Source organism: Meleagris gallopavo, chromosome 1 (assembly GCF_905368555.1).
Source record: "Meleagris gallopavo chromosome 1, MGAL_WU_HG_1.1, whole genome shotgun sequence".
NCBI classification, from domain to species: domain Eukaryota; kingdom Metazoa; phylum Chordata; class Aves; order Galliformes; family Phasianidae; genus Meleagris; species Meleagris gallopavo.
Genome location: NC_139404.1, coordinates 60,842,230 through 60,861,337, shown reverse-complemented (window position 1 = coordinate 60,861,337; position 19,108 = coordinate 60,842,230). Strand labels below are relative to the sequence as shown.

Here is a 19,108-nt window from a genome sequence, read left to right as displayed (position 1 = left end):
ATGACACAGCAAAGCAGTAGATCCTACAGATGAGAGCAGAGTGGGACCAACTCAAAATGAAAAGGGAGGCAAGGGAGATCTTAAGCAAAGAGTTGAAGAAATGAGCCAGAAAAGGGCAGACTTCAGGAAATGTACGGAACAGATTGTGTCTCTCTTAAGCCTCATTCTCTGACTGAAATTAATATGGAATTTTTTTTGTTAACTGACCACTTAGTAAAAGTTATGTCTTCTTCCTCTTCCTTACACCTACACATATTAAACTATTACCTTTATTTGCTATTCTTGGAGATCTAGCTTTGGATATCTCTTTGGAGGTTGGGCAGCCTGGTCTAGTGGTTGGCAACCCTGCACATAGCAGGGGGTTGAAACTAGATGATCATTCTGGTCCTTTTCAACCCAGGCCATTCTATGATTCTGTGATTCTATGATTCTATGATGACAACTAACACTAATTTTTGAAAACCCTCAAGCATTAAGGAAAAAGTATTCTCATTGTAGTGATAGTAAGGCAATCAGTAGCACCTCTAGTGAAGTGAGCTAGCAGTCATCTATCAAAAAATGTTTTAGGTAGAATTGATCCTAATTTGCTGTGATGGAGAAGAAAATACAGCCTCTTGGGGTTCTTTCTAGAGAAATTCCTATGATTCTTAACACAGAACAAAGTAGATACCAGGGATTTCCTATGCTCTATTCCCACTTCCATAGAATCATAGAATCATTAAGGTTGGAAAAGACCACTAAGATCAACTATTACAACCATCAACCTATCCCCACCATACCCACGAACCACGTCCCTCAGTCCATATCCACACAGTTCCTGAACACCTCCAGGGATGATGAATCCATGCCCCCCCCCCACCACCACCACTTGGCACTCTTGGCAGCCTGTTACAATGCTTCACCACTCTTTCTGAGAAGAAATACGTCCTTCCTGGAGCCCTTTGCCTTTCAGGACTGTCACATAAGGGACTCTCCCAACCAATGTCCTGAACAGTCTTCCCTCTGGAAGTCCAAAGCAGCATTTTTACTGACCCCTCTCCTGACTTAACCACGAACAGAGAACTCAATCACTTTGTGGTTACTATACGCAAAATAGCTTCTGACAACTACATATATCAATCCTTCTCTGTAAATAGCAGATCTAGAGAGATGCCTTCCCTGGTAGGCTTTCTTACCAGCTGCGTCAGGAAGTTATCTTCCACACACACCAGGAATCTCCTAGACTGTTTCTTCTCTGCTGTATTGTATTTCCAGCAAATGTCTGAGAAGTGGAAGCCCCCCAAGAGAATAAGGGCTACTGTTTGCATGACTTCTGTCATTTGCTTATCAAATGCTTCATTCTGATTGGGTGGCTTATAGTAGACTCCCATTGGGATATTAGCTTTGTTGGCCTTCCCTCTTACATGTACAGACTCAACCTTATAATTAGCAGCACTGAGCTCTACAACATCAAAAGAATCCTTGACATACAGAGCCTTGATTGCTTTATTTACCAACATATTTGCACCCTATTTTTTAACATAGAAAAGGCCAAAACTGAAAATTCAGATCTCAGGTGATTGACAGTTCAAGGTTTATTCTTGCACTTCATAGAATACAAGTTAGAACTGAGAAATCACTTGCATTGTACAATTCCTTTAATCCTGTTCCTCTCTCACTCTCCCTCAACTCATGATGTGAAAGCAAAAGTAGGTCTCAGTCTCTGTAATTTCTAAATTTTCCCCAACAAAGTCTAACAATTCATCACCTGTGAGGTTTTCTACTTGCTTACTTACTTGCATGGCCAGACAGATGGTGTTCAGCAGGATCAAAACGAACATCAGGTACTCAAAATAGGTGGAGTTGACCACATACCAAACTTTGTACTGGTACTGGTTTTTTGGGATGTATCTCCGCAGGGGCCGGGCCTTCAGGGCATACTCTACGCACTGGCGCTGTGAAAGAGATATGATATGTTTAAAAATCAAAAAACAGAATACAAAGTTGATTAGCTACTTCCAGATATTATAAATGTACAACGTGTTTCAATCTATTTTCTTAAATTACTGCTTAGAAGAAGAATTTCTTTTATGTCATAAAGAGAACGTGTATGTTCTACCTGTTTTAGACATCCATATGTATTTACTTTGGACAGAGAACGCTCATCTAATCTCACTGAGCCAAATGACACAGCACACATTTTAAAGTAAATATTTTCATTTGTGCAAATCTTGCAGAAAGATTTTTTTTTTTACCTGATTCCTGAAAGATGGCAGTGAAGCGAGCTTAACGATTCATCTTGTTGGGATTTTCACATGTTACTCTCTGTATATATTTCTCTCTTAAATTCTTACTGTCAATGCATTTCTATCTTTAGAGAGAGTAAGTGGTCATGAATTACCTGGTTCTTGTCCAGCTCACAGTTCTTGTATTCTTGTTCTCCTTGTTCCTGAAATGTGACGATGACGAAACCAACGAAGATGTTCATCATGAAGAAAGCAATGATGATGATGTAGATAATAAAGAAGATGGAGATCTCAACCCTGTGATTATAGATGGGTCCCACATCCTCCATGTGGGAATCAATGGACCTATACAGCAACCTGGAAGCAAACAGGAGCCCAATGCAGAGAAAATCTGCAGCTGTCATGAGGCCTTATAGATGATGTTATAAAACTCATCTGTGTGTTTTTTTTCTACTTGTATCAAAATTACTTCATTCATAGATGCACTGACTTGCACTGATTTGAGTATAAACTCTTGCAAAAAAGAGGACACAACTTCTATTAACTTAATACATTTGAATCTGGTCAGGGTCAAGGGTAAAGTGTATTTCTAGTTGAACAATAAAAACTTAAACAACAACAACAAGAAGCATGGCCTTCAGTTAACGGAAGAGTCCATGTTGTTGGGAGCAGAGTTTTGTGCGAGAAAAGGATCTCAACACTTTAACATTTGTTAGTGCTGCTGTTGGCATCGCCTGGTGACACAGTTCAGGGACAAACCCAGGATACCCTAGCAAACCTATGTCAGTCTGACTGAGTGAAACCAAGGGTATCCTTGGTCTCTGTGACACAGACAGAGCCTGGTGAGTTATCTTCTGTCTACCTGCATTGCACATTTAGCATTGGTGGATTTCATAATGGCCCACTGGCTCCATAGGAAACTTTTAACACTTACCAATATTGATAAGTGCCTGACAGGCATTTTTATCCCTTTATATACACAGTATTTGTAACAATTATTGCCACTATTGCTGCTGTTGGCAATAATTTCTTAAGAGCTATAGTGCTGTAAGCTGTTAACAAGCACAAGAGCTGCAGTTCATGCAGGTCCTGAGGAATTTACAAAACTCATAATACTACAATGACTGCTGCTACTATTGCTATGTTTAATGCTTTTAAAATACTTAGAATGGGAAAGACAGTTCTCTATATTTGAATTTTCTCTTTTGAAATGAATGAGGACATCAGTAGTGAAGCATTGGACAAGAAGCACTCACTCTGGCCAGCCCTCAAAAGTTGAGACAGTGAAGAGGGCCATCATGGCAGTCAAGACATTGTCGAAGTCAAACTTGCTGTTCTCCCAGCTCCGGGGCTGGATCATTGGCTGACTGACCTCACCATCCTTGTATGTGATGTAGTATCCTCTGTGGGTGGAAAAGAGAGAGAGAACATGGCAGAACTGCACTTCTGGTACCTTCCCTGAGAGCAGGTGGGCAATGAAAGGGGCTAAGTGGGAAAGGTCAGACTCACCTGCATTCTGCTTCAGTTTGCTTGGAGCTGTCAGTGCAGCTGTAGAGTTTGCCCTTGAAGAAGAAGAAAGAGGAATGAAGCTTCCTTTCCTAACAGTGGAAGGGATAGAGTATACCAGGGAGGCTGCATTTACTACTTGCTTAACTGCTATGGGTATGTTTACACACTCTTTTGCAGGCAGATGTGAATGAACTAGACAAAGAGTTGCTTGTGTCTGGGTACCTCAGAGCACAGACTTTCATCAGCTTGCACAGTGTTCTTCTGTGTGTATCCTGAGGTACATGTGCACTAAGTACTGCTGAACGCTGATTGTCACAAGGGTGGTGAAGGGCAAAGAAATAAAAGTAGACCTAAAGAACAGAATGAGTAATCTCCAGTGATTTCCACTGGATGCGTGCTCCCTCTTCTGCAAATTGTAATGTAGACAGCCTGCAATTACAAGTCGTTTAGAAAAGACCCTTTCACCACTGTCACTAAGTCATGCCACAAGCAATTTGGAGAATAGGGTTACTGATGATTTCTTACAATTACAGATGAGTTGCAACAGTTCTGCATATGACTGACCCAGTTTTGTTAAGTCCTGGTAGTAGGAGACCAAGTAATACTGACAGTGCCCCACATTCTATCTCACATGGGAAGATTCCATCTCCCCTTCCTCAGGGTTTTTCATGGTATTTTTCTTCCCACCCCAGAAAACAGCTCAGTGTAATGGATGAATGTATGGGTCAAATGGTTTTACCTTAAACAACTGAACTCCAATGCAGGCAAACATGAACTGCAGCAAGGTGGTGACAATCACAATGTTTCCGATGGTTCGGATGGCAACAAATACACATTGGACCACATGCTGCAAATGGAAGATAGGAACAAAAGTAACTTGTAGGACTGTTCTGAGTTGCTATGGTTAGAAATGAAGCCCAAGACTATAACAACAAATACAAGAATTTCATTTAACTATTGCCCACTACGTAACGTCTCAGGAAAAGGGAGAGAAAACCAATGTGTAACTTTTATCACCGTACTCTTCAAAGCAGGTGGAAAGAGTCAGGAAAATACCAGAGCTCAGCTCTCTGAAATGTCTGGTAGCACAACCTTACATAGTTGGGCAGTCACCAGCCCACATGAAGAAATTTAACTAATAGATCAAGGCTTGTGAGCCCATCTGCAACCCTATAGAAAATGACATAATTTAACATTAGTGGTGATGCTTAAACACTATTTGAAATGTCACAAAAGTCCTCGTAGCCAGAAATAACATGAATTGGTAATTTGCAGAAGGCATTGGGATTCTCCTAACCTTTAGTCCTTTGGCTCTGTTGATGGCCCTCAGTGGTCTAAGCACTCGCAGAACACGCAAAATCTTCACCACATTGATGGCACTGGATCTGGAAGAAAGTATTGGGAAGTTTCAGAGAGACAAAAATATAGTGAGTGTGCTGCAAGGACAGATAGATCTCACCCACTCTTTCTTGTCTGAAATCCTACGTAGCCTTAGACAGGTTAGGACAACTACAATTAATTATTTGCTACTTGCTGTGGCACCTCAGGGGTAAGAAAATCATTCTTGTGTCACCTTCATAGGTCTTGCTTCCTGATCTGGGTAGCCTTAGTATACATTCTCCTGGCTTTCACCAACTATACTGCGTTAATGAAAGGAATGGAATATGGACAGGGATTTTTCAATAAGCAGAGAAAATTGCAAAATAGTCTGTAGCTATCTAATGGAAACTGTGCCAAGATGTAGGCATCACAAGACATTTTCAGGTAAGCCTTAAATAAGCATTCTGCTGAAATATTCATAGAAGAATGGACAGCCCAGACAACTTGGGCATTAAAGTACACTGTCCAGGTAAGGTGTGATCCTGCAGTGTGTTTGGCCACTTATTCTGCAAAGTAATTAAATGTATATGTAACTTTATGGATGTGGAAACTCTCACTGAAAAGGATGACCTATATGCTTAATTTTAAGTGCTGAACACAACTACCTACTACAACTACAGAGCTCTTAACCCTTGACTAAAATCCTGACTGAAAATCTTCTCCATGCTGGAGGATGTCAGGTCCTTCTGCTGATTTTGAGAACAGTTTTTTTTTTTTTTTGCAAACACATGAAAAGTCTAGTTAGAGCTGCAGTAATGAAACAGGATGTCAAAATGTCCTCTGATCTATTATTAAGACTTCTACTGAAAGCCCAATGGTCCTGAAAAATCTTTCTGCTTGACTTATTGAGCTCTTAAACATATCATACATGAGCTGCTAACCTGTGATGAGAACAACAAGGACCTGATTTTTTATTAAGCGTGCTATTACTTAGGAAACTTTCAATCCAACACAAATAGTTCCACATATTCAAGTGAATCTGTAAATTATTAAGAAAATTAGCAGATCACAATAAAAAGTGTATTCACAGAAGTGGATTCAACTGCCACTGCCACCAGTACTCCATACATTCTTGCACAGCTCTTAAATCACTTCATGGTCTTTCACTGATCAAGACTCACAGTAGGAAGTAGCAAAACACTATCACCCTATTCTATAAAGAAATACTGAGATGGAACAGTAAGTCACTTAAGTGCCCTGATCTGACAAAGTGACTCATACATCTTGGAACAAAGATGAGTGTTATAATTCCCAATGGACCAAATTTCTTGTTCTCATTTGATCTTTCAAGAAGATCCTCTATCCAGATTATTGGTACAGCATTTCCCAGCCATTAGAACCCCTCCTGAGAATGACTTTTTATGCCTCTTGAATCAAGTGTCTTGAGGCTCATGAGAACAATCTTACCCAGATGAAACGATGAGATTGAGGTACCATTTCCCAACCCTGCCCTGCTGTCCCTAAAAAACAACCAGTTGAAAACAGCTCACTCACTGGATTCCAAAAGAGATGAGAGAAACGCTGACCACCAGCAGGTCTAAGATGTTGAAATAGTTTCTGCAGAAGGAGCCCTTATGGAGGAAAGCCCCGTATGCGGTCATCTGCAGGAAGGCACATGAAGACACAAACACACTTTGCCATTAGCATCTGTTCATCTGGTTGAGCTTAGAGTATATATTTGGGTAGGAGTGGCATTTCTAACATAGCAGACTATCTACCCACAGGCCCCAAAGGAGAATTTAAGTCCCCATGGAAAGAAGAGAGAGTGAATATGACAGTAAGATAACTATGAAAGACCTAACTAGGGAAAGCCAGTACTAGGTTTAGTGAGGAAAATATGCACTTTGAGTGCATAGAGTCCATAAAATTTAGTCAGTAAAGCAGTAAAATAATTGTTTGCAAAAACTACTTCTTGCATTTATATGAGTTTCCCTTTTTCTTCAGAGACAGAGGGCACGTGTGAGTATTATGCTAAGTATTATCTAAAGGCATCTTTGGCTGAACTGAATAAAAAGCATGAAATAGATAGGGCTCTTTTGTGATGCTTTTTAATGCACAGCTGCAGTGGGCAGTTGAGCTCTCTTCTTTCTGTGGAAAAAAAAAAAAAATAGAATTCCTAAGGGATTTAATTGCTTTAGAGCTGAAGCAAAGCATTAGGTGGAATGCCTGTTCTCTTCAGTTTGCTCCTTCTGTTCAGTTCAATCCTACATCCTTTTTCCTACCACTACCTAGTTTCTTTCATTTTTTATTTTACAAGAAGTTGCATTTTCTCCTTGGTTTTCCTAATAAAACTCAAGGTAATGTTCCTTGACATAGAGAAGTTTGCTCATGGAGGAAGTCATTATGAGCATCATTCAGTTAAGGAAGGGAAAGATTTTAATTATTTTACCTGGGCTCTCTACCCTTTCTGCGTACAAAGGGGTATTGAACACTTGCTGGTGCCAAGGAAGATGTCTCAGCTCCAGAACTGGATTAAGTGACAGAAATGTTAATGTTATAAATAGAAATGGGTCTCAGTCACAGTGTCAGATCTAAACACTTCTGAGCTCACAAAAGTAAAGGCTTTGACTTTAAATTTTAGAATGAGCTCAGTTTTAGAATGTGACTAGATGAGTCTGACATGGTGAAAGAGAGTGAGGGTTTATATTACCACCTACCTTAGATTCGGTGAGTGATGTAAAATAATTCCTTTGAAGATACCCCATTCCCACAACTGCTAATATCATTACCTGGGCTAGGAACATGGGCTTCTAAATTTAGTCCTCTGATTCTCATCTAAGTTAGAGTCTATGGTAACCTGAAACAGACACCATGAGACTGTTCCCCAAAGATTGGACTGTTCCAGTTGAGAAGTATGAACTAAAAATTCAACCTGGGTTTTTCTAGCTCCTGTTGATAGCTCAGGATAGCACAGCCTCTATCGGTTTCCAGACATGCCTACCTGTGACAAATGCAGTCAGAGGAGAGTGGAAGGGCACATGGTATATCAGATTATTTTTTTCACCAAACATTCACGACATCAGGGAACCAGCTATCAATCAATCAGACAGAACTGAGAGGGGAGGAAGTATAAACTCTCGGCTTGGCTTAGAGTTTATACTTATAAAGACATATTTGATTGGGAAAGGGGGAGGGATTCTTGCCATAACAAAGGAGGTAAAGGTGCCCTTTACTGGTTAGATTTTGTATGGCAATCTTCAAAGAAAGGAGACACCATTGAAATCAGGAGGGGGAAGCTCTGCTGAATTTATGTTGTATACAAACTGTGGTTCTCTCAAACTTGTGGAGAAATTTTTTTTTTTACTGAAGAGACACTCAAACTATGCCTGCCTCCCACTTGGGGCACTGAACAAAGCTCAGGATGCCATGTAAAGCCAAACAATAACTAACTTCAAAATACTGCAAAGTTGTTCACCTTGCTAACATTCATCAGACTCCATCATGGCAATGTGAGTCTTGCAGATACTACCATCAACATGAGGTCAGATAAAGCTTGTTTCTTCACCGCCTTGATAATCACATAGTCATTTACTCTTTTGCTTATTATTTACTCCAGCTTTTCTGTTGTGTAAAAGATTTTGCTTAATACAAGGCAGCAGAGAAACTGGCCCTGAGAAACCACGGAAATTGTGAGGCAGAAACTACAGGATAAGGACAGAAGAATTTCTTAAATGTTGGTAGTACTTGCATCTCTCTCCCAGTTAGACCTGGAGGAAGTCCTGAGATGCTGAGCTAAATCTTCTCATATTAACAGGAGGACATCGAGGAGGCTCGAAAATGGGTACTATGCAGTACACTTCTCTGATGAAAACAGAGCAATGTGCCAATGAATTAAGGTATTTTATGCTTTCTCTGAAGTCATTAGGAGTGTTACCATTTGCTTCAGTGGTCGCAGAATTGCTGCTGTAATTTCAAACAAGTGGGATGGTGCCCTGATGCAGAAAGCCAAGCACTGAACTATAATTTTTAAGTGTTGCTGTTGAGATGTTTTCCTTTTTTGACAAGCCTTTCGGAGTGTGCACATTCACATTTATTGTGCAAGCACAGATGCACATGCCACAACAGCATAATATGTACACCTCTTTGGAGAATATTACAGTTTTGGTGATTTAAAGTCATATCAAAAGCATGGCTCTCTTCAAAAATATGCACAGGCCACCCTACTTGTCAGCCTCCAGATTAGATACTGTTATTAGGGTCTTCAGCTGCAAGATCTGAGCAACTCGAGGTTGCTGCCTGCCAGCACTTAGCACCAGCTTGCTGAGAAAAAAAAAAAAGCTGCCAAGCAAACCTAGCATTTAGAAAGCCAGAACTTTGCTCAATTATTGTTATTTAAATTACTAGCCTACAAATCTGGGACAATTAGAGTTAAGAACAAGGCAGCCTATTTTTATTCTCTTCTGAGCTAAAACATTCTGCTACAAATTTCCTTTGGTAGAGGACACATTTCCTGGGAAATACGAAGCCAGTTTGAAGAGGCACTGCAGCAGTTTATATTTGCAGCCACAGTCCTTTGTGTTTCAGTGATTTGTATTCTTGGTTCTCTCTCCATACCTGAAAAAATTAGCTTATGCACTGTGTTCACTGGTAGAATCAATGCCTGGCTCCTATATTTGCACCCTGTGACCTTACACAGAAGTCATTGGCTGCTCTCTGGCCAAACCTCATGACCTGCGCAGAACTGAGACTTTCTCTTTGAGTTGTAGGATGAATAAGAGGAATATGAGCTCAGGGTTCTTTGTACAGCAAATAAATTCTGTTTTGGAAAAACTGGCTAGGGCAGTGAGAGCATTTTCTGAGGTGATGGCCTTTTTCTTGGTCTTCTCCTACTTGTCATCCTGTCATTGCATTTCCCCTAAAAAGCACTGTGTTAATATAGGCCTTATTTTACAAGTTAACATAAGATTTTTAAGCAACTAGCAAAAGCATAAGACCAAAAGATAAGCAATCTTTTGTGCTGAGAGTTAAAGGAGTTAAAGAAAAAAAAAAAATGAGAGCAACAGAGAGCAAGAGAAGGCAAAAGAGAAAGAAAGAAAGAAAGAAAGAAAGAAAGAAAGAAAGAAAGAAAGAAAGAAAGAAAGAAAGAAAGAAGGAAAGAAAGAAAGAAAAGAAAGAAAGGAAGGAAGAGAGAAAGAAAAGAAAAAAAGAAAGAAAGGGAGAGAGAGGAAATAGAAGTAGAAAATGAATTTATTGCTCAGATTGGTTACCTTAAGAATAATTTCTAATGTAAAGATACTAGTGAAGACATAGTCTGCATTGCCTAGGATCTGAAAAATAAGCACAATTGGGTTAGTTGTACTGAGCGTGACCCAGGAACAAACAGGCGTGTGTGTTAGCAACAGATAGTGGCAGAAAACTAGTAAGCTTGTGAACAGGTAATGGTAGAGAAGATGGGCACTTTACCTTCAGAGCAATTTCAATGGTGAAAATGACAGTAAAAACTATATCAAAATAAAAGAGAACCTGAAAAAAACAAAAGGGAATAGGAGTGGGGAAGGTAGATCAGTGACTGGCCACTGGAATGGGAAATCAGAGTTCAAAAGCAAATACACAAGTCTCTTAACAAGGGAAAAAGGAGGACTATATGGGAAATGGTTTTGTGACGACGTCCTGTAGAGTGCAGTGAAGGTCCTGACACATAGGACAAGCAGCAGCACGTTACATGAAATATTTCCTAAGTTACGATCCCAGGAGGGCTCTGGAGGGAAAACAAGCTTTTGGTTGTTTTTATTGCAGGATTTTCTTTCTTTATTGGTTATTTAGTTATTTATTCATTGATTGTGATAAAGAGCAGACAATGTAAGGGCTTTTATTAAGTAGATTTCCAAACTGAGACCTGAGGACTTCTGGTCTCTCAGTGGAAAACTTGAGATTCCTAACTTGAATTCAGGCTTGTTTTGTGTTTCTCAAAAAGGCGAAAAAAAGCATCCAGACTGCAAATTGATGCACAACTCTCTTTTTTCTTTTTCCTCTGCCCTGGGTTAGGGTGAATTAGAAATGCTTTGCCAGTTGAACTGAATCACTGTGACGATAATTTAGCCATGCATCAAATGTGCCCAACTTGTATCTTCTATCATTCCATTGACGTTCTGTAAAACAGGCAAGCTAAAACACCCATCATTCCCATCAGTTTAGATCCAGTGGTGGGCATAGCAGTGGCATGCATAGCAAACCACAAGAAGGGGCCCTCGAGTGTCACAGAAGGCAGCAGCAAGTCTGGAAGGGTTAAATGATTTGCAGAGTAACAGCATCAAGGATGGAGATGTCTTTCACTACCCATTGATCTACATCTCACAAAGGTAAATGGGAACTCCTTTACGGACTAGTGGGACCAGAACTGAACTCTCTTCTCTTCCAATGAATCCCAATATCCCAAACCATTTTGGTGTTACATACGCTGGAAAATGTAAAATTACAAGTTTTGTGCCTATGGATAACCATTGTTTTAGCTTAATCAAGTTCTAAACATGAAGGCCAATATATGGAAGCAGTAGAAACGTGGTTATTTTTCAAACTGAAGCCTCTACTGCCAAAATACTAACAAACATACTGAAGTAAACTATCCTCTCCCTTCTTACAGGTCTTAATTCTATCTAGGTGATCTTGATCTAACCCGGTGGATAAATTCTTACAGCTTGGTACATCCTGGGCAATGAAGCAACTACTGCAAACTAGAGGGCTAGTTTAGATCATACTGTTAAAGCATGATCCTAATCTAGACTGATTTGCAGACAATGAAGGTCAAATAGGGACATGTATAACCTATTGTTGGTTTGTAACCTAGAAACCTTCAGGTCTCTATAGCATTTTTGACCCCAAGACTAATGTAGAAGTTGTTCTGACCTCTTCAGTTCTGGCTTAGGCTTCATAATTTTTTGCAATTTAGAGAATTAAAAAAGGGCCATTTCAAGGATGGATGGACATCAGTTGCATTCTATATTAATTTCCACATATTGCAGCTGGAAATGTCCCCTCACGTTGCTGCCTTATAGGTCCTGACATTTGGTTATTATATCAGTGGAATAATTTTACAATCAATGTGCCAGATTCATGGGTACTCTAAGGCTAGTTTGCATGACTCCACCAACATAAAGCGGCCATAAACTTGATTAAAGTGGATGATTACGCTGGGCCTGCAGCTGCTTTACATCACTAGAACACTGCAAAGCAGCTAGGACATGTTGGTGAACCTGCACCCAGAGCTGCAGCTCGTGAAGATATTCCATACAGATGAAAAATCTCATCTGTGTAACTGGTACTATTTACCAGCAGGAACACCTATTCTTCCCTAAATATATATTTAATCCAGAATATATTAAAAACAAAAACAAAAACAAAAAACAACAACAACAACAACAAAAAAACAGAGAGACTATTGTAACTTAACATTTTAGGTCTTGCTTGGGATTTGAAGAGTGTTTGACCAGGCTGGAGAGACACTTGCACAGACTTGCTGCCTGAGCCCTGTGTGACACAGGAGGGATGCAGCCACTAGTTCACCCCAGGGGAGATGCAGTACCCAGGCCTCTTGGTTAGCCCTTGCTGGAGGAGCTGCTCTATTCCTTCCAGCTCTGGGACATTTTGTGTCAACAAGAGCACTGGTCTGCAAGAGTCACAGTGAATGCCTGCTTATGTTGCCCCATAGTGAGGGCAGGGTAGGTTGTTTGCTTTCAGCTTGCTTTATTTCCCTCACAGGCACAATCTTACTGTTCTATTGCCAAACTGTAAAGGCAGACCACTTTTGCAACCCAAACATCTTGTCAGTGTCCCCTGGCATGACACATTTTAAACACCCGTACCTGCAAAAATTAAACACAGAATTTCATGCAACATCAATGAGTTCAAATACACAACATAACATTTTGCACTAAAACTTCTTTTATTTACTACTTTTTTCTTATTTAAATCTCTGCTATGGATTCTGCATCTGCTTCTGTCAGAATCCAATATGCCAGTTGATACCATTCTGCAGCTCTGATATGTACTGATGTACTTCTAGTCCTCCATGGTGGGCACACTGAGCCATGTAGAAGCAGATCGTTACTATCACATGTTGGGCTGTTATTTTGTACCCTCCTTCAGGAGGAAATGCAAAGCAACTCTGAGATAAATTCAGGAATAAACTTTCATTAACACCTTCTCTGCATGCATCTATGCATTTAAATGTGTGCTCAGGCCAGGATAGTTCTAGGAAGTAGAACACTGAGCATTAAAATAAGGTTTTATTATTAAAAAAAGAAAAAAAAAAACATTGTTTATGTCTAGCAAGCTCTTCCAGAATAAAGGCACCAAATTGCCATTGCAGACAGTAGAGATCAGAAGTCTCACATATGGCTGCTGACACTTCTCATTTCAGTAGTGATCCCAGATTAATGGAAACTACCACTGGCAAGGCTAAGCGCTGGGCATTTCAAAAGGCTAATAAGATTGGCCAAGAAGGAAACTGAGAATATATCTCTGTGCTGAATGCCTTTCTCTTCTTCCCCTAGCTTGGCCAGGAGAGGAGCATGGCATATTTTCTGAGGATTATCTCAAATTCAGTGATGGCTTTGCAGCTTGCACTGAAACAGCCTGATTCTAACCTGAAAGACACCAATTTCCCCCAGAGTGATGGCGTCAAACTCAAGAATTGTACTTCTGATTTACACTAATGTTAACAAAGACAAAATCAGCCCCTGCACTTTTTAGTTCAAAAAAATAATGTGTTGGAAGAACAAATATTTTAAAGGGAACTTGCACATCTCCCAGCACAGAATTCTCTGGACCTTAATTTTCTCCAGCCCATTTTTAAAGTCTTTAACTCCAGTGAGGAATAATTTTGCTTTAGCTGTCCATCATTCCTTTTCCTACAGACACTTCCAAAATTAACTCAAGGCCAAATTCAGCTCTGATTCATTTTCCCTGTATGTTCACACACGGTGTACAAAAGGCATAAACCAGAGTAGAGAACCACTACCAACACCTCTGATGCAGTCTTTTCTGTGTTTCTTGACTACACCTCATGAGCTGCTTGTGCTACACTTTTAATACACAGCAAGAGAAGGAGTGTGATAAGCATACTTGGTTCCTAAAGGAGAGGTGCCGGACGGGGTCCTCAGCTGCCAAGGAGATGCTGCTGAGCAAGATGAAAAATAGGATCAGGTTGGTGAAAATGTTATCGTTAACGATTCGATGGCAGTGGACACGAAACCTGAAAGAGAAAGGAGAGGCACAACTTTATCTCTCAGAGAACAGAAAGATCTGGGAAACATTCCCCTCTCCTCTTATCTGTCAAGACTGGCTCTGAGGGATCACTCTGCATAGCAGCTTCACTCTACCCTGGCAGAGAATAGCATCCCAGGCAGTTGTGCTTTGCCCTGCTGAGTGTTCAGCAGCCTCAGCTCCCCATGCAATGCAGTGATGCACACAGGGGTAACTTGCTGCCTGCAGGAATCAGGCTTGGTTCTTCATTTTAATATGGTCTACAGCCTGCCAACCCAAAATTACATCCTTTCCATTCATAGAAATGTCCCCCATTTATATAGGGAGTAAACGGGAGAAATGGTTTTGGGGATGAACAATATCATTTTGAGATGGGGCTAGATGGTCACAGGGTAGGAGGCATGAGAAATCTACCTGTTAGCAGGGCACAAATCTGGCAAAATGGCTATAGCCCAGGCAGTCATTTGCAAAGGGTTTCTGGGAGGTTATCGTGCCATACAGGGCATCTACTAAAGCTCAGCCTAATATGAAGTGCTGGTGTTCTTAGTGAGAAAATGGCCTGTAAGCAGTAGCAGTCTCCCATCGAAGAGTAGAAGGCTTACTTGATGCTATTAGAGCACCTTTCACACAATTATATCAGGATCTGAGGAGTTAAATCTCATAACAGTCCTATGCATAATTCTAGAGCCACTTCATTAATCTATTTAGCTCTACTTTCGGCTGTTGAGCTGCCAAGCCCCTATTATAGCAATTTTACAGATGATTGCAGAGGTTAATTTACTTTTTCAACAAGCAACAGTGGGGGTGGGTGGCAAAGCCGACATTAGAGTCCATGAGTCCCAATCCTCATCAGTCTCTCTCTGTTGCACATACCAAGGAGAAGTGGCACAAGCCCTGCTGTGGGAAGACAAGCTCTGAATTCTTTTGGGCCTTTACAGTCCTGCCTTGCTCTGAGGCTGTGTTTGGTGGCAAAGTCTCCAAAGGAGATGTTGGGATACATGGCACTGAACAGACCACTTGATCAGTGAGCTCTTTCCTGCACCCTTAGAAAGATATATTCTCATGCCATATTTCAGCCCTCCACTCATGGTACTGGTCTCACACACTGGCATTGGAAAGAGAACTGGAGTAATGTGAAGCTAGGTTGCCTGAAGGAGACTGGGGGAAGAGGGTGAAGAATAATTCTCAGGCTCCCCTCAGAGCTATGGATTGTTGCCCTCTTTGTTTCTTTCCTTGCAAGCTCATTCTTGGTGAGTGGGAATACTCAGAAATGCAAAAACTCCCTACTGGGAGTGAATTTTGAGCAGCTATTAGGACAAGAAGCTCCTACCTCATGTTTAACTGATTGCATGATGGCTTGCTTACAATCTGAACCTGAATTTGTTGGGGAGTTCCAATTACTGGCTTCCCTCTGAATCCCTTATTTCCAAAGCTTTTATCATTTGTGTCTTCAATAAGACTTGCAGGTGCTCTGTACTCCCACTGCATATCGTTAGAGGGCTTTCTACATTTGTGCTTACATGGAGATTTCATGCCAGAAATCTCTTCTTGTTACAGCTGAGCAGCATCTTAAATACCTGTTGTTAGGACTGAAGATGAAAAAAGCGCTGGCATCAGGCATGGGCACAGCCTTTTCCTTGAGGTGCAGCTCAGACATTGGGCGAGGCCGAGGGCCGACAGGCATCTCAGGTTCTTCCTCATCTTCTTCTGCTGCAATAAATACTTTTATTATTTCACACAAAATGGTTTATTTTATGCAAAATACAACCCCTCATGGAGTGGTGGGACATTTGTTCCTATTGAAATAAGAGTTACTAACTTAGAAGCATAAAAATAGGATGATGAAAGCCTGAGGATTATTGTCCATTTCCCTTCTCTGAGGCACCAAGCACTGCCTTGGGCCTATCCTGGCAGAGATTGATCAAGACTGTCTGTAGAACCATCAATGCTGGTAAGTCCACAATATCCTTACAACAGCCTCTTCAGATGCTTCACTGTCCTTTCTGCAAAATACTTCCCCCTAGTGACTATCTTTAGGCTTTCTTGCTCTAAAATCCATTGGTCTAATAAAATCCAATGGTCTAAATCCATTAGTTATTTTCATTTTGTCCATGGGTACAGAAAAGAGAGAATTCCCTTCCTCTTGCAGAAGGCTTTTACATACTTGTTTCTGCCAGGCTTTCTTTTTCTTAGATAAAAACAACAGTCTTTCCTGAGATGCTGTGTTCTTTAGATCATTCTCACTACTTTCCTTTGGATTTTCAGCAGAATTAACTTGCTGTTGAGGTGCTAGTGGTGCAAAGGAGACTTAATTATTTTTTATATCTTATAATGCCCTTTTGCTGTTTAAATGCTTTTCATGGGCACTTATTTTCATCACAGCCTTGTGTTAATTTGCCACCAGTTTTTGGTTTCTGTGAACCATTGTCTCTTTACAATATAATGGTTGCTCCACCCTTCACTCCGTTTTGCATTTATGCTGCTGATGATTCCCATGAGTAGCACTTTGACCTCATCCTTACTGAACTGCACCTTATTGTCTTCAGACTATTCCTCCAGTTTATCTGCATTTTTTGTAATCCTCTTTGCAAGCTCCATGGAGCCATTGCTGCATCCAGGCTTGTGTTTTGATGGATGCATGTATGCCATAAAGCAAACATGGAGTACAGGTACTTTAACATACACCTATCAGAAATCCTTAAAACTACCTTCTTTCAATATTCAGTGGGAGAAGAATAAAAGGGCAGGTGACAAATCTGAACCTCTTGAACCTAATGCTTATGGAGCAGAACTCCAGGCTCTGTACAGACCAGTGAGAGCACTCAAGGAAGAAACTGCAGAGATGGGAACTAAGTGGTATGTGAAAGAGAGCCTTCCACCTTTGAGGATTTCTTCTACATGCTGAAATCAGAAGCTTTTTTGTAAATGACACAATGGGATTTTGCTAATTTAAAGTTCACAGTCTTCTCACCTAATTAGCAAGACAGGAAGAAATATTTCAAGAAAGGATCCTGATAACTGATTTATCTTCCAGTCAATGCAAAAGAGGAAACTGTAGTTAAAGAGTTTATCCTAACTCCATAAAGTGAGATAAATTCTAGGAAAATCCTGTTCCTTCAGGGCCAGGTATGGCACTTCATCTGGTAATGGACATATTAAGAAGAACAGGTGAATCAGTACAGATCCTGACCTAGATGTCAGAGATGGGAGAAAAGTGGCCTTTTCAATGCATGCTTTTATTGCATGCAAATAGGATTCTTTCTTTACATTTCTAGTAGCAAGAATTTGGCTCAAGTTCTCTTGATAGATTTTTGGATATGTTTGATCTGGTACACAGTCTGCACTTTTTAATCTGGTCTATTTTTTAACAGCTCAATTTTATGTTGTAACACTCTTAACAATACCCATTCTACAGGTTTTATTCCTTTTGAAGTACTTTTGCGGATAGTACTTGAAAAAATTGTGCTAATATTCATATTTATGTAATATTACAATACTTTACACTTGCACCTTTTATCTACAGATGTCAAAGTGGATTGACAAGGAGTGGGGTAAGCAAATTCTTTCTTCTTTAACAGTCTGGAATACCAATGCCCATAATCATGTAGGATGTTTGAGAGCTCTCACTTGAAAGGCTATTATTCTGAGCCCTAGATCTGTGCCATCAATATTAGATCTTTTTTTTTTTTTTTCTTTTTCTTGAAGCAAGCTTTACTTGAAGTGTTTAATTTTTATTTTATTTTACGTTTTTCCTAATAGGCATAGGAGGATGCCTCTGGAAAATGGACTCTTAGCAGAAGGACTAGCCCCATGAAGATTATAAGATAGACTGTTTCTCTCCTCTTTCTCTTGTGTCTGCCATAAAGCAAGTAATATATTAATGACTTTGGCAACCACATAGCTGCAGACTGGAAAACACATTGAGTTCCTCACTTATGGAGAAAGAATAATGTTTGAAATGTTTTTCATTTAAAGTAGGGTCTAGGGCACTTAAAAAAGGAAAAACTGGGATTCAAATACAAAAAGTATAACATTATTACAGCATCAACTCAGGTTGCTGTGTAAGCTAACTACCAGTATAAAGAAACAATATATTGCACAGGTGTCAGCATTCATACATTGTATGAATACAATTCATACAAAGGTCAACACAGTATTCACAAGCTGGCTGGGAAGCATGTCAGCTGCAATCCCACACTTGTTCTTTGACTATTTTCTATAACTAAGATATGCCGCTGTTTAAAAAGTGACTTTTCCATTCAAGCCTGCCATGAAATCATGAAGAAGCAAGACTCAGAGTTACCAAGATGAGATCTAGTTTAGAACTCTTCTGAAATTCAAGAAAACTCAAAACTTGGACTGTCATCTTGAGTTACAATTCATGAGAGCAGTTGCATGCTTTGGTTGTGAAGGACACACACAGGCTACAGTGCAGCATCAGTGACAGATTCAATGGAGAGGCTTTTTTTCTTTACTCTATACGAAGACCAGAGCCGTCGTGTAAGGACACTGCTTTGCTTCAAGCTTCCATAAATCACCTCAAGCCTTCATCTGACTCTCATCTGATGTTCTGAATTCTTTGTCTGTTTCTGTACCAGACCGCAGGACTTGCTCCCTGTCTTCCTATAATAAACATGTCAGCATAATAATCCCTCTAGTGTACACAAATCTCTGGAAGAAATAGTCTCTCCCTCCAACTAAGTGGCTAGGTAAACTGATGAGCTGCAAATACACAGTGTATTCTGGGGACTAAGAGCAATACTGTGCAGCAAAAACATTCAGAAGAGGTTATT

General features: G+C 40.2%; 1 protein-coding gene across 40 annotated transcripts in view; it reads right to left on the bottom strand.

The window, feature by feature from the left end:
* CACNA1C (calcium voltage-gated channel subunit alpha1 C) overlaps positions 1-19,108 on the bottom strand; it is a 473,299-nt gene that overhangs the window by 74,161 nt on the left and 380,030 nt on the right. For 29 of the 40 annotated variants that reach the window (XM_085230299.1, XM_085230338.1, XM_085230100.1 and 26 more), the window contains 10 exons: positions 15,893-16,025; positions 14,175-14,304; positions 10,518-10,577; positions 6,609-6,715; positions 5,032-5,119; positions 4,474-4,581; positions 3,735-3,787; positions 3,482-3,628; positions 2,381-2,582; positions 1,776-1,934 (listed from right to left, as the gene is read on the bottom strand). In XM_085230299.1, the coding sequence (XP_085086425.1) occupies positions 1,776-1,934; positions 2,381-2,582; positions 3,482-3,628; positions 3,735-3,787; positions 4,474-4,581; positions 5,032-5,119; positions 6,609-6,715; positions 10,518-10,577; positions 14,175-14,304; positions 15,893-16,025 (1,187 nt within the window). Of the gene's footprint in view, positions 1-1,775; positions 1,935-2,380; positions 2,583-3,481; positions 3,629-3,734; positions 3,788-4,473; positions 4,582-5,031; positions 5,120-6,608; positions 6,716-10,321; positions 10,382-10,517; positions 10,578-14,174; positions 14,305-15,892; positions 16,026-19,108 lie in introns of all 40 variants that reach the window. The other 11 variants (XM_085230185.1, XM_085230181.1, XM_085230275.1 and 8 more) reach the window with 2 other exon arrangements.